Here is a 14928-nt window from a genome sequence, read left to right as displayed (position 1 = left end):
GCTGATTTTCACAAATCTTTTAAAATACCACAAGCTCACTTTTCTCCTCTGGGTGATCCAACAGCAGTATAAGATAGTTGATGATTTCGGCAGCCTTTATGATGCAGTTATGCCTTTATTCCAGAAAGTGTTCTTTGACACATTTTTAGGAAGGAATATAGTAGACCAATAAAACAATCAATTTCCTGTGCTTATTCTGAAACTGTCAGTAAGAGGCATGGCCAGGACTTGGCGTCCACACAGCATGCATTATGATTCAGAAACCTGTGAGTGAGAGATTTTCTGGCAACAATTCTTAAATTATTGACTAAAGGCAAGAACCCTAAAACTGTCTAGTTTATGAAATCGAGAAGGCACTTGTAAAGTAAGCATTCCACCTAAAATAATTGGTAGTAAATGTCCCAGACTCTATTCTCATCCTCTGAAACATCTATATATTTTAAACATCAGGCTTAAAAGTCTTGCTTAACACTCAGTTTGGTTTTTTCCATCATCAGATGCAGTAAGTGTGAATTACTGGATAATACTTGAGTGCCACAAATATTAAATGTCTTTATATTTAAAAAATCAATTTACAAGACTTCTGTCCTCTAGCCTTGAAGCTTGGTGAGAAGGCCAGTCTTGTTCATTCTTTGGGATACCCTCTCCGTCTTCAGGGCCACACAGGGGCCTAGAAGCATGTGGGTACCCCCAAAGTGGTCCCTCAGCCTGTGGGCTCTGCCTACTTTCTGATCACCCAGGAGGCTGCTGGGTGCTGGGCTTCCACAGGTTCAAGGTGAAGACCCAGGACTTCCTCACAAGTGAGCCTCACTTTCCTCTCTGCCTGTGCAGACTGGCGTATTCCTCCAGGTCAGTGACTTTCCTCGGTGGTTTCAACCCCTCCGTGCCAAGCTAGGCTTTCAAAGAGAAGGCCGTGGTCCCATTGTAGACATTCCCAGGACGTCCTGCCACCTTGGACACAGAGGTCTCTATCCATACGTACCATCCTCTTTTTTCCTAGTCCCGAGCAATCCCTTTCCTGACATCAGTCACACGCCTCTGACACTTAGATCCCTTTGCCTCTCAGCCAGGCCGGAACAAATGCATGGGTTCCTTCTCTCGTGGAGGTGAGGAAAACCGCAACTCCAAGGCTCTCATGTTGGAATGTGAAAGAAAAGCACCTTTCCTTTTCATGAAGTGAGTCTACAGGAAAATAGACAGTTTCTCCAGGGGTTATCCTGCATTATAAATTGTCATGTGATCCAGACACCAAGCAAGTTTCCCTGTCCGAAAACAGGTAGATGACCTTTCATGCTTCCTTACTGTACGCTCAGCCTTCAGAGAAGCTGCTTCTCCTGTGTAGGATTTCCTGCTAAGTGACTCTCTTCACTTGCCTCATGGGCACACACTAGTTTATGGCTTTAATGGAAAATCCATCTAGGTTTTCCAGAGGATGTTGTCGACTGTGAGAGGGCAGGAGTTGCAGCCGCTCTTATAATTAGCGAAACTGGCTAAAGACACCACCTGGGACTTGCAAGTGCAGCCCTCAAAACCGAAAGATACAAAGGTCTTTGGAAGCCAGGAGCCCTTGGTCACTGGAAGGCATGATGGCCACTCTGTCCCACCTGCTGGAATCAGTTCCCCGGGCAGCAGGAGTCTGGGGTTAAAGGCCTCCTCACGAATTCTCACTGTAATTACATCTCGATTAGTGCAAAGTGCTAATCATGGCATCTTCATTTTGCTTTTCAGTCAATAGAGCGGAGGAAATATTAATACTTGAATTTTCATTTTCAGATAGTGGAACTAATAGATCAAGAATGCTGGTGGGCAAGGGAGGTGAAAACTAACTCTGGCAATGGTTTCCTTGATCTTTCTTAATACCAAGGGGAGGGGAGTTTTAGTCAAAATAATTCAGAAAGAAAGATGTCCGTATATCTGTTTAACCCTGATGATTTAATATTCAAGAATTTTGCTTTTTGGAAAAAAATGTTATGTTTCATCCAGAGACTAGTTATACCTAGAAATTCACAGAATCTGGACTTAGCATCTTATCTATCTATCTGTTTCCAGTAAGGTTCCATTTCGTTCTAAGTCCCAGTATCTGGTGTGATCTAAACACTCTTCCCCTCCACCACTGGGTATTAATAATGCTCACATTCTGTAAACCTCCCTCAGGTCCCCATCCCAGGGCCAGGAAGCCTGCTTCACATCAGGCATGAAGTCCCTTAAGCTACCTGTCTTCCAAAGGCCTACTGTTCCAGATTCACTGTTTCCCTCTTTGAGCAGCTTTGGAAAACAGCTGGCCGTTGGTCCAAATGCCACAGTCCTCTATGAGTCTCAAGATTTATAAGTCTGCAGCCTGCTTTCTTCTGGTTCAGCCATTCCACATCCTTTAACCATTACTGATGCACCGTTCTTCCATGAGCCATCTCTCTGGCTCTCATTCTACAACGTGTGCCGTTTACTTTGGTGACCAGACACTTAAAACAAGCTACCCGAACATTTCATTACCACTCCTCATAGCAACGATATGAGGTTGAACAATTAGCCCCATTTTATTGTCTAATTAGAAACCCCACCCTGAGTTGTGGTTGGATTTCATTGAAAAACCATGTTATTTTTTTTATTCCCATTGTCTCTTTTGATTTGTTTTTTTAAGAAAACTTCTGTAGAATTAATGCAACGTAGTAAAATAGTTCTATAAATTTATTTTTACCTTTTATTTTTTTAAAGCCTACTGCAGCCGGTATTCCCAGGTGGTCTCCCATCCAAGTACTAACCAGGCCCGACCCTGCTTAGCTTCCGAGATCAGAAGAGATCGGGCGCATTCAGGGTGGTATGGCCATAGGCCTAAAACAATTTTAGTATTTATTAAATAAGAAAGCTGTCCATTGGAATAAGGAGGGAAAAAGGAAGTGTTTATTTAAAAACGAACATCTGCTGGAAAACAGCCAGAAAGGTGTCTAGAGCCTGTTACACCTTCCTTCTGACAGGAGGGGGTTGGAAACGTGCTCTGGGAGACCTCGTGCTAACCCGGCAAGACTCTGCCTAGGCCCAAGTTCTAAATTCTACACGTCATTGTACAAGATGCCACTTGAAATTAAAGATGTTTCCATTCCAAGAGGGCTGGAGGAAGACGGTGCCAGTTATAGTCGAATGGGTGAGACAGGGAATCACAGATGCTTGGTAAGGTCAAGGTGAATGTGGGGTCCAAGCCAGATGGTGCTCCTTCAGTCCCACGGTTCCCAGCCCCGGCCGCACACTACACGCACCTTGCAAAAGTGCTACGGATGCTACGGATGCTGAGCCCTGAGCCGGGGGATCCTGATTTAATTGGTCTGGGTTGTGGCCTGGAGTCCATAAGTATTCAACTCCTCCCAGGTGATTCTAACCCTTAGCCAGGGATGGGAACCACTGAATCCTAATTCAGTGCTTTCCAAATTTAATTTGCATGTGAGTCGTCTGAAGCTCTCATAAATGTAGGTTCTCATCCAGTTGTCCGGGACTGGACCTGAGATTTGCATCTCCAGCAAACTGCCAGGCAATGTTGATGTCCTTGGTCCTTGGAGCACACTCAGAGTAACACGTTTTAAGAGGCTTCACACTCCTTGGCTGTCAATGGCACTCTTGTCCTAAAAATTCTTCAGCTGAGAGCTCTTCTCTTCTCTCTTACGCACTCCCTTTTGGCTGTGTCTGCCTGGCAACGCACTCTGCAACTTATGGTCAAAACCATAGTTAAAGGAATGATTATGGATGCTACGTCTAAACAATTCGGGCTCTGAGTAGCCTTCTGTTTCCACAGGAACTGGATTGCCTAATGATTTTCTAGCGTTTATCTTCGAAGTCTTACCTAGCCTAAAACCTCTTCCTTACGTACGATCGTCCTCTACCCAGCAACCTCACTGCTCAAGATCAGAAGCAGTGGTGTAAGGCCGTGGTCCTTAAACTCTTTGGGGCTGGAGAACCTTCTTGCTTTAGCTTTTAATATTCTGGATTCTCTTGATCCAGGTATTAGGGGGCAGCGTGCATGATGGGGCCAGGCAACCCCATGTTTCACAGTCTGACCTCTGGAAGTTCTTGGGTTGCTTTGAGGTTTATAGAGCTGACTACCAAGAGCGCCAAATCTTAAGACTTAGCAGTTTCTAAGTGGGAGTTAATACAAAGTACTTTATTTCTAGATTATTTGGATTAACCAACTAGATACATGCAAGATATATGCAGAGCTAATATTCATAGTTTTAAATACAAAGTAGAGGCAATTTTCATAACTTGCAAACTCTGGGTTATCAAGGTCGATGTTACCTTTAGGGATGTGGGCTTAAGGTAACTCAAAGCTGAGGCCGGATGGAGAAGCCAGGAGGTGGCTTTGGGGCCGTGAGGGATGCTGCCTAAGGGTAAAGAAGAAAAGTGTAGATGCATGTGTTCTACTCAGGGGACAGTATCAGCGCTAACTTCCCTAAAATTACTTCTAAAGTTTCAGCTTCCCTCCAGCCCAGGCCAAAAGGCCACCCTGTTTCTCTGTCTTCCTCCAGACTTAGCTTGCACTCTATCTCCGCTGTGTTTCTGGCACTGATCACTTTTCTCATCTTTGAATCCTCTGTAAATATTCATAGCCTATAAGAAACGATCCAGGAAGCTGGCTCCCTGATTGAATAGCTGATGCCACTGGATAAGTAAATCATTCCCATCCCTGAGCATAGCGTATGGATCAGGTGACGCCGGAGAACGATGGCAGAATGAAAAGAGCAGGAGTTAGTATCCGTTCCCAGGGGTCAGCTCATCGTCCCTCCCTCGCCCTCTGGCAATACTGGCTGTGGTCTGGGTGATGCTGTCCTGCTCACCACTCTAAGGATGACACCTGCTGGGGGCAGGCATGGGGGTGGCAGTGAGTCGAGTCTCTCCCCCAGAAGCTGACTTTCTGCCTCTCAGCTGAGATTTGTGAGGAGAGGCACTTCGAGCAGTGCCCAGTTAGCAGGTCATTAATACTTGCTCAAGCAATAAGCAAAGTATACAGTAGGATGTCATAACTCTTTGTGTCCAAACAACTTAATGAGTATTTATGTCCTAATGACTTAGCAGCCGTGTGCAAAAATAATGCACGTGCATTGAAAGAAGTCTTAATTTTGTACTTTATCCTTAAATAACCACGCTGACTAATGGATGCGTTTGCCTGTTGGGCACTGGGTAACTTCTCAAATCTTTGAATTAGACTGGACTTTGTCAACCTCATTTCCTGTTCCTCATTGATTGGTTGGATGGATTGGAGGTACACAGCAGCCTCTGGAAGTCCAGCTTCAAGGGAATATGAGCTCACTGAAAGGACTGTAGCATCTCATTCTAAAACTGAATTACCTGGAGACAGTGGTTCCCACGGGGTCTGGTGGATTCACGATGCTTTCTCAGGATTTTAAAAGATCGTATGGGCTCTCCTGTGTGTTCACTGCACCATCCAGGGCACCTCTGCGCAGAGTTTGAGAACAGAGGCAATAACCATAGATTTTGAGACTGAACTCAGAGGGAATAAAACACCTTAACTGAATAGTGTTTGAAAACCGAATGCCATGAGTGTATTGTACCCACAACGCAGCAGGGCTTTTTAAGATCAGTCTGGACAGAGAGGATGCTATCACATCATCTTAGCAGAATGTCCTAAGGTAAAACCATGATTCCTTCTCTTACATAGATAGCTTGATGGGGAAAAGACTAGTCCCCTTATTCCACAAGGCTTGATTTAACACGCACTGGTTCTGGGCACCTGGGATACGTCAGCGGACGAAATCGATAAAGATTCTATCCTCCTGAAACTTACATTCTGTCCTCCTGTTTCCAATGCGTAAAAGAATGTGGAGTACCACAGCCTTAGGATTCTTTTGTCAAACAACATGAGAAAGTTATAAAAGGGCTTTTATCTCCTCCAAAGTTCTATTTAATGGCTTATTCTCAAAGATTAAGATTCTGCAGAAAACAGGCGTCCTTAAGATATTTAGAACCTAATCAGTGACTGAACCAGAGGGAATTATTCTACATTAATGAAAATCAATAATCTATGAATAGGATATTAATGAAGACTGATGATCTATGAATGCAGTGTGGGTGAGGAAGCAATTCTCACTAATAGGCTGATTATACTTAGACTGTTGATACAAAATTGAATTGGAACGATGGTTCTGGTAAGTCACCCTCATCTTTGTTTATTCTCAGGAAGTGTTTAATGGTACATACTTTGGAACTTGGGATATTTGATAGTGTTCTTTAATTTCCTTCCTGTCATCGAAGAAATAGCACCTGGATTTTTCTATCTTGCAGCTTCAGGTAGCAGTATTCACTTCCAAACATATCAGATGAGAAGGAAGAGAGATACTTCCTTTTATCTAAATCATTAGAGCCACTTCAGGGTCGGCTGTGGTGGGAAAGGAGTTGCCCCATATCTTTTGGAGAAATAGGAGAAGCTGGAGCTTTTATATGATATTCTGACTGAGTTAGCTTTCTCTCAACCTATCCCACCCCCATCAAAAATAAATTAATAAATAAATCAGTGCAAAGAAAATCTTGTGAGATTTAATCTGAGACCTCGTTGTGGCACCAAAAGTCCCTTAAGCAGTGTTTTCTAGACTTTGCACTAAAAGAAGTTCGCATGAAATGTGACCTGTATGTAAGATGAAAAATAGAAATGTTTTTCCCCCGCATCAAGGGTTGTATGAGTATAAACCACATCACTCATCATCCACAACTTAAAAATAACCAGTGCTAAGCTTTTATTTATAGCCTTCTAGCCTTTATATATAGTTTTATATGTCTATGTGTATAATTTAATAAGTAATTTGGTTTACATCCCACATGTAACCTCCATCTTTTAATTTATATTATATCCTGAATGTTTCTCCAGGTCACTAAATCTCAGACTATAGCGACCCACAGTTTATTTAATTCATCCCCACTTCATCTAACTTGTTTTTAATTCTATGAAGTAAGTTTAATGAAACCATCAAAGATTTTAAATTTAGCTATCACAAGCCATGTATTAAAACATGAAAATCCCCTGAGTTGATATTAGCTGAAATGTACTAGTTCTTTTCTTCATTTATTCATCACATGTTCATTGAGCGTTTATCATCTACACAAGAGGCACTGTCCTCGGTGAGAAGTACAGAGGAAGTCTACATTTTGAGCTCTAACTTTGCACAGTTTGCGTGGAGTTGAGGCATCTACCTGCAGAAGAGGCTGGACTGTTTGGAGGCTGAGCTGTCAGTGTGTAGTGACAGCCACTCCTCAGCCGGGCACTAAATGCTCCAGTCACATGGAAGTGTCAACTGCATTTGCAAAAAAACAGTGATACTTGCTGAAAAATTCCTCCTGTCTTTCTTTCTTTCTTTCTTTCTTTATTTTGTGGTACACGGGCCTCTCACCGTTGTGGCCTCTCCCGTTGCGGAGCACAGGTTCCGGACGCACAGGCTCCGCGGCCGTGGCTCACGGGCCCAGCCGCTCCGCGGCATGTGGGATCTTCCCAGACCAGGGCACGAACCCGCATCCCCTGCATCGGCAGGCGGACTCTCAACCACTGCACCACCAGGGAAGCCCCCTCCTGTCTTTGATTTGATTTAGGATAGGAAGAAAAAAAAGAAAGGCAGTTGATCATAGGGACTGGAAATCAGAAAAATTATTTTAGAGAACATGCATATTTCCAAAGAATCCCTACTGAGAACAGATGCTGAAACCTAGGAAGTGTGTCCTGACTCTGTGGTTAATTTGCTTGTTTATTTGGCCTGTTGCTCCCTTGGCATCACTGGGAACTGGCTGACATTGAAATATGGTGCTGGGCCTCAAGTCAGAAGGTCTGGTCTTTGCTATTTCCTTTGCTGTTTATTAATTAGGGGCCCTACGCTGGTTGATTTCTCTCCCTGAGCTTCAAGCTGCCCCATTGGTCAAACTGAATTTGAGGGCAACTCAAATTTTAAAAAATACATGGAACAGATGAAATAGAATAAACTGCATGATATCACAAAACTTGGAAGAATTAGTAATGTGGATAAGAACCCTTAGGTGAGAAAAACACATGCTTTTTTTTTTAATGTATTATGGACTTTTATTATTTTTAGAGGTTAGTTTCCATTTAGTTATTACAAAATATTGGCTGTTTTCCCCGTGTTGTATAATACATGCTTGAGCCCTTCTTACATCCAATAGTTTGTAACTCCCACACCCTCCCCCCCATATTGCACCTCCCCCCTCCCCACTGGGAACCACTAGTTTGCTCTCTATATCTGTGAGTCTGCTTCTTTTTTGTTATATTCACTAGTTTGTTTTATTTTTTAGACTCCACATATAAATGATATCATACGGTATTTGTCTTTCTCTGTCTGACTTATTTCACTTAGTATAATGCCCTCCAAGTCTATCCATGTTGCTGCAAATGACAAAATTCTGTTATTTTTTGATGGCTGAGTAGTATTCCACTGTGTGTGTGTGTGCGTATATATATATATATAATATATACGCACACACACACACATATATACATGTATATATGTATGTATACCACAACTTCTTTATCTGTTCATCTGTTGATGGACACTTAAGTTGCTTCCATATCTTGCCAACTGTAAATAATGCTGCTATGAACATTGGGATACATGTATCTTTTTGAATTAGTAGAGAACCACTCATTTTAAACTGAGTCCATTTATGGGATTATTTTGAAAGCCCCCAGATCCTTTGTAAGAATGTATGAAAGAGGGGGAGAGAAAAGGAGGAACAAAGAAGAAAGGAAAGAGAGAGAGAGAGAGACAAAGAAAGTGTAGGAGATAGAAGGTGTTATTGAAAGTCTCACTTGTGGAGGTGTGAGAGTTGAAGGGCGCCCTGTGACTGTGGACTGGAAGGCAGACAGGCAAGTGAGAACACCATTTCCTGGAGGTTGTGGTACCCCCTTCTCTGGCAAAGGACACCCACTTGGTGACCTAACAAGTAAACCTTTGAGATCTATTAGTGGATCCTGTCTGCTTGGTTGAAAGAGAACCTGCTCTGGTCTCCTGAACAGTTATTTCCAAACTTTTTCCTAATTCTTTTCTCCAGTGGGATGTTAAATCAGGTCTGATCCCAGAGGTTAGGGTGACCAACTCATCCCAGTTTGCCCACAACTTTCCCTGTTTTAACACTGAAAATCTCATGTCCTGGGAACCCTCTTGGTCCCAGGCACACTGGGATCGTTGGTACCCTGTCAAAAGCCGAAGTGAGGATTTGAATGCTATATTCAATGAATCAGAGTAATGGTTTCCTGTTTGAAAGTAAAGTTTCCAGAATGAGATGCATAATTTGTACTCTCTGAAATGTATAAAGATAACCTTGTGGAAACCAGCAGCATCAGAGATTTGCCGAAGGTCGCACAGTTCTGGGGTGGTAGAGTCCAACCCAACCTTGATTTTCAATTTTGATTCAAAGCTATTTCCATTCCCTTTATACTACTACCTTTGTTTGCCTTTATAGGAAATATAAACTGGGTTTTAGTTGGTGAAGACAGTTGGAAACAGAAGCATAGGAAAAATTAAACTTTGGTGCTGCACCAGGGTAGTAGGATTATTAAAGAGGAAAAGCTACCATGCAAATGCAGCATCAAACTACTTTCTTATGTGCAAGATAAGATCCTTATCTGATGAATATTCTATAGTGTATTGCTCCTGCCAGAATATGATGTATAAGGTATCAATTGATGAAATCAACTCTGAAATGTTTTTTAGGGCCCAGTTTAGAGAAAAGTGAATTATGCTTCAAGACTCAACACTTATTCAGACTGCAAATGTTTGACATGTTTTCCATTTCTATCAAAAACAATAGATGGCTATAAATCCTCAGAAATTGGTAAGGATGCAGGAAACTTTGGAAGAAAGATTCAATTTCCTTCAGAAAAGTAAATAGAAGTCCTTTCACGTTACAGGTCAACTGCATATTTGTAGCTTTTATTAGCATTTCTAAGTCATAGCAGAATGATTCTGGGTGGCTGCCAGGATGGTACAGCCCCAGTTTGAGTTTTATCATCACATGGCGATGTATTATTGAATTTGGCAATGAGGTTTTTAAGAGACTTCTTGTTTCTCTAAGTCCCTATAGAAATAATACCATTTGGTTTCATCCAAAGTAGCTAAAAACTTCCCTATCTGATGAAATCTCTGGGTAGGTAGGAAAAGGCTTTCTAGATATTGTGACAATTCATTTCCTGAATTAAAATGTCATTTAGCAAGTATTTATTTGTGTATCGGTTATTTATTTTTTATTGAGGTACGGTTGATTTACAATATTGTGTCAGTTTTGGCTGTACAGCATAATGATTCAATATTTTTGAAGATTATATTCCATTTTAGGTTATTACAACATATTCGGTATAATTCCCTGTGCTGTACAGTAACTTATCTATTACTGTTGCTTATCTATTTTATGTGTAGTAATTTGTATCTGTTGATCCCATACACTTAATTTGTCCTTCCACCCCTTTTGGTAATGACAGGTTTGTTTTCTATGTCTGTGAGTCAGTTTCTGTTTTGTATAAACATTCATCTGTATTATTTTTAGATTCCACATATAAGTGATATATAGTATTTGTCGTTCTCTGTCTGACTTACTTCACTAAGTATAATAGGTCTCTCCATGTTGCTGCCAATGACAATATTTCATTCTTTCTATGGCTGAGTAATATTCCATTTTATATATATATATATATATATATAAAATATACACGGGTGTGTATTTATATGTGTGTGTGTGTATATATATATATATATATATATATATATATAGAGAGAGAGAGAGAGAGAGAGAGAGAGAGAGAGAGAGAGTTGTGTTCATGTCTTGACTATTGTAAATAATGCTGCTGTGAACAACACAGGGGTGCATGTATCTATTTGATGTAGTGATTTTTGTTTTTTCTGGATATACACCAGACTGGAATTGCTGGATATATAGTAGCTCTATTTTTAGTTTTTTAAGGAACTCCATATGTTTTCCATAGTGGCTACACAAATTTGCATTCCACCAACAGTGTACGAGCTTCCCTTTTCTCCAACATTTGTTGATGACGGCCATTCTGACAGGTGTGAGGTGATACCTCATTCTGGTTTTGATTTGCATTTCTCTAATAATCAGTGATGTTGAGCATCTTTTCATGTGCCTGTTGGCCATCTGTATGTCTTCTCTGGAAAAATAACTGTTTAATTCTTCTCCCCGTTTTTTGATTGGGTTTTTTTTTTTTGATATTGAGTTGTATCAGCTGTTTGTATATTTCAGATAATCACTCCTTATTGGTTGCATCATTTGCAAATATTTTCTCCCATCCCATAGGTTGTCTTTTCATTTTGTTGATGGTTTCCTTTGCAGTGCAAAACTTTTAATTAGGTACCCTTTGTTTATTTTTGCTTTTATTTCTTCTGCTTTGGGAGACTGATCCAAGAAAATATTGCTACAACTTATGTCAAAGAGTGTTTCACCTGTGTTCTCTTCTAGGAGTTGTTCGGTTTCATGTCTTACATTTAGGTCTTTAAACCATTTTGAGTGCATTTTTACATATGGTGTGAGTGAATATTCTAATTTTCATTGTTTTCCATGTAGCTGTTCAGCTTTCCCAACACTACGTGCTGAAGAGACTGTTTTCTCCATTGTATATTCTTGCCTTCTCCATCATAGATTACTTGACCGTATAAATGTGTGGGTTTACTTCTGGTCTCTCTGTTCTGTTCCACTGATCTTCTTGTCTGTTTTTGTGCTAATACCATGCAGTCTTGATTACTGTAGCTTTGTAGTGTAGTCCGAAGTCTGGGAGGGTTATACCTCCAGCTTTGTTCTTTTTTCTCAGAATTGCTTTGGCAAATTGGGGTCTTTTGTGCTCCCATATAAATTTTACGATTATTTGCTCAAGTTCAGTGAAAAATGTCCTGGGTATTTTGATAGAGATTGCATTAAATATGTCGATTGTTTTCAGCAATATGGCCATTTTAATAATATTGATTCTTCTAAGCCAAAAGCATGGGATATCTTTCCATTTCTTTAAATCATCTTCGACTTCCTTCATTAATGTCTTATAGTTTTCAGCATATTGGTCTTTCACTTCCTTGGTTAAGTTTATTCCCAAGTATTTTTTTGATGTGATTTTATTTATTTTTTTTTTTTTACTTTTCTTTTTGATATTTCATTATTGGTGTACAGAAATACAACAGATTTCTGTATATTAATTTTGTATCCTGCAACCTTGCTGAATTCATTTATTAGTTCTAATAGTTTTGGGGTGGAAACTTTAGGGTTCTCTATATAGAGTATCATGTCATCTGCAAATAGTGACAGTTTTACCTCTTCCCTTACAATTTGGATACCTTCTATTTCTTTTTCTTGTCTAATTGCTGTGTCTAGGACTTCCAATACCATGTTAAATAGAAGCAGTGAGAGTGGGCATCCTTGTCTTGCTCCAGATTTCAGTGGGAAGGCTTTCAGCTTTTCACCATGGAGTATTGTGTTGGCTGTGGGTATATCAGTTATTCAATCTAAAAATAAAATCAACATAAAAGTGATTTGAAAGCTTAGTGAGTTGATCAGATGGTTCATTAATTTGTTATTGAGGTCCCAGATCTCAGCTTTTCCTTGGAATAACCCTAATTTTCATAGTCTTGCCAGCTGCACTCCACATCACAGAGGCAAAGGAAAAACAGAAGGCATTGCTATATTGCATGATGACTAATGGGCCATGTGAGAGTTTAAATTTGTTTTCTTCTCCAAAAGATTTGGAGCAGAATTTTTTCTAAAATTAAATTATGTCCCGTATAAAATACAAAGATAACTGAGGTCTAGAAAAAAATCCCTTGGCTTATTAAGAAGTATGAAAAGAGTTCTTAGGGGTATTGAAAGGAATATTGGTTTTGGAAATTAAGGATTTGCTTGGAGTCCTGCCTTTACCATAACTAGTTACCTTACCTTCAGTAAAACTTTGGCATCTCTGAAGTCCATCATCTGAGAAACAGGATAATAATCCAACTCATAGTTATTGAAAAGATGAAAGCAACTTGTATGTTGTAATGCATAAAAAAGTTATTTTTGTTTTCTGTTAGTAAACTCTTCCAAGTTAGATTCTCTTTTTTTCCTGGACCCAAAATAACTGTAAGCTCACAATGAAATATGTTAATAGCTGAGGCTGTGCAATCTCAAAATAGTGATAGTATGTCTTTTTCATTTAGATAGCAACATCTGCTCTATAGTGTTTGTCTTCTGGTCTTTTAAAAAAACATTGTATTTTCAATGTCAATTTTAGCAGGTATGGATTGAAAATAACCTCTCACAATAAACAGAAATGACTGACAATAAAATTAGCATGATTTTGTCAGTTGGTACAATCCATGCAACTGACAGATCAGCTTCTATCACTTTGACAAATCCTTTACTTACTAGTTATTTCCATCTAGAGCACACAAATGTTTAATTCATTCATTCAGAATCTTTCAAGTCGTGATTGTACAATGTTTACTTCAAGTTTTGGCTTTGATTAATAAACCACTCCCTTACCTCCGAGATCTTTTTTTTTTTTTTTGGCCTCTCACTGTTGTGCCCTCTCCCGTTGCGGAGCACAGGCTCCGGACGCGCAGGCCCAGTGGCCATGGCTCACGGGCCCAGCCGCTCCGCGGCATGTGGGATCTTCCCGGCCCGGGGCACGAACCCGTGTCCCCTGCATCGGCAGGCGGACTCTCAACCACTGTGCCACCAGGGAAGCCCCGAGATTTTATTTTTAAAAACCTTTCTTTCCTCCTAAAGGATGGTTTCCTGACCTATCAGATGGAATCATAACAAATTGCAAACTTTGACGCAATAAGTTAGGAATTTTTAATTGTAGCCCAACTTCAAAAACAAAGGCTGGCAAAGATCATTTTTCCTGATCTCAGTAAATTCTTGGATTTTTGAGCTCTAGAATGAACAGAAGACCCTTTCATCTTCAGCTGTTGAGGACACGTGCGCTGAGGAAGGGACTAATGTGGCTTGTGGTTCTCTCTGGTTGTTTTTCTCCCCAGCAGCGCCTCTGAGCTCACTTAAACCTCCGAGAGTGGACACTGCTCCAGTGGTCTCATCTCCCTATCAAAGAAGAGATTCAGACAGATACTGTGGGCTCTGTGCAGCCTGGTTTAACAATCCTCTGATGGCCCAGCAGCATTATGATGGCAAGAAACACAAAAAGAATGCAGCAAGAGTTGCTTTGTTAGAACAGCTTGGGACAACTCTGGATACGGGGGAGTTAAGAGGTAAGAGAAACTTCTTATTTCTGCCACAGAACTGGGCTTTCAGAGAAAGTGTTTTCATAAACTGGGATGATTCTTCCTATTGCTTTGCTTACTAAGGACAATTCTAGGATCCTCCAAAAGGAATAGAAGAAAAAGGAAATGAACAGAAAACTAATTTTTTCCATCTCCTTTCTTTCAAAGTATTTGTGATTGCCATATTTTTATTGACTACATAGTAGTCAATACTATGTTCAGATCAAAACCACCCACTCATGAACCAGAGTTTTTCCTTCTGCTTTATCTTTAAACACCTTCTGGAATGAATGCTTTTGTACATGAGCAGTACAAGAGCAGATGCAAAAAAGGCCAAATGGTGTTATCTTAATTTTAAACTTTTGTGCTTTTATGAATTCAGCCAAAACAAAGCAACACATTGGCTCCATTTCATGGATTAAATTAAGCCCAAGGCCTTTTCGTGGGCATATCTAGGAAGCTGAGGTAACACAGTACTGTGGACCACTATAGAATCAATACCTGGCTCCTCCCATCCCCCATCTGTTAACTTATTTTCTCGGTTGATGGAAACCACAGAGCATTTTAAGTTCATGTGAGATTTTACAGAAGTTGCTGAGTGGAGACTTGGAATCATAGGGTGAGGATCAATCCTATGTATTCCTGAGGAAGCCACATACCATTCTGTGGAAGCTAATAG

The 14928-nt window shown here is 40.4% G+C and overlaps 1 protein-coding gene and 1 non-coding gene across 2 annotated transcripts in view; one reads left to right on the top strand and one right to left on the bottom strand.

Moving 5' to 3' along the window:
• ZMAT4 (zinc finger matrin-type 4) overlaps positions 1-14928 on the top strand; it is a 344444-nt gene that overhangs the window by 216512 nt on the left and 113004 nt on the right. Inside the window, exon 5 of the mRNA XM_033848811.2 lies at positions 14010-14237. Within this exon, the coding sequence (XP_033704702.2) occupies positions 14010-14237 (228 nt within the window). The remainder of the gene's footprint in view (positions 1-14009; positions 14238-14928) is intronic.
• On the bottom strand, positions 2711-2829 carry LOC117310066 (5S ribosomal RNA). The gene has a single exon (XR_004524325.1). It is a non-coding gene; the product is annotated as a 5S ribosomal RNA (ribosomal RNA).

The sequence above is a fragment of the Tursiops truncatus genome, chromosome 21 (genome assembly GCF_011762595.2).
Source record: "Tursiops truncatus isolate mTurTru1 chromosome 21, mTurTru1.mat.Y, whole genome shotgun sequence".
Taxonomy (NCBI): Eukaryota; Metazoa; Chordata; class Mammalia; order Artiodactyla; family Delphinidae; genus Tursiops; species Tursiops truncatus.
Note: the sequence above shows the minus strand (reverse complement) of the source record. Positions and strands in the feature narration are given on the sequence as shown.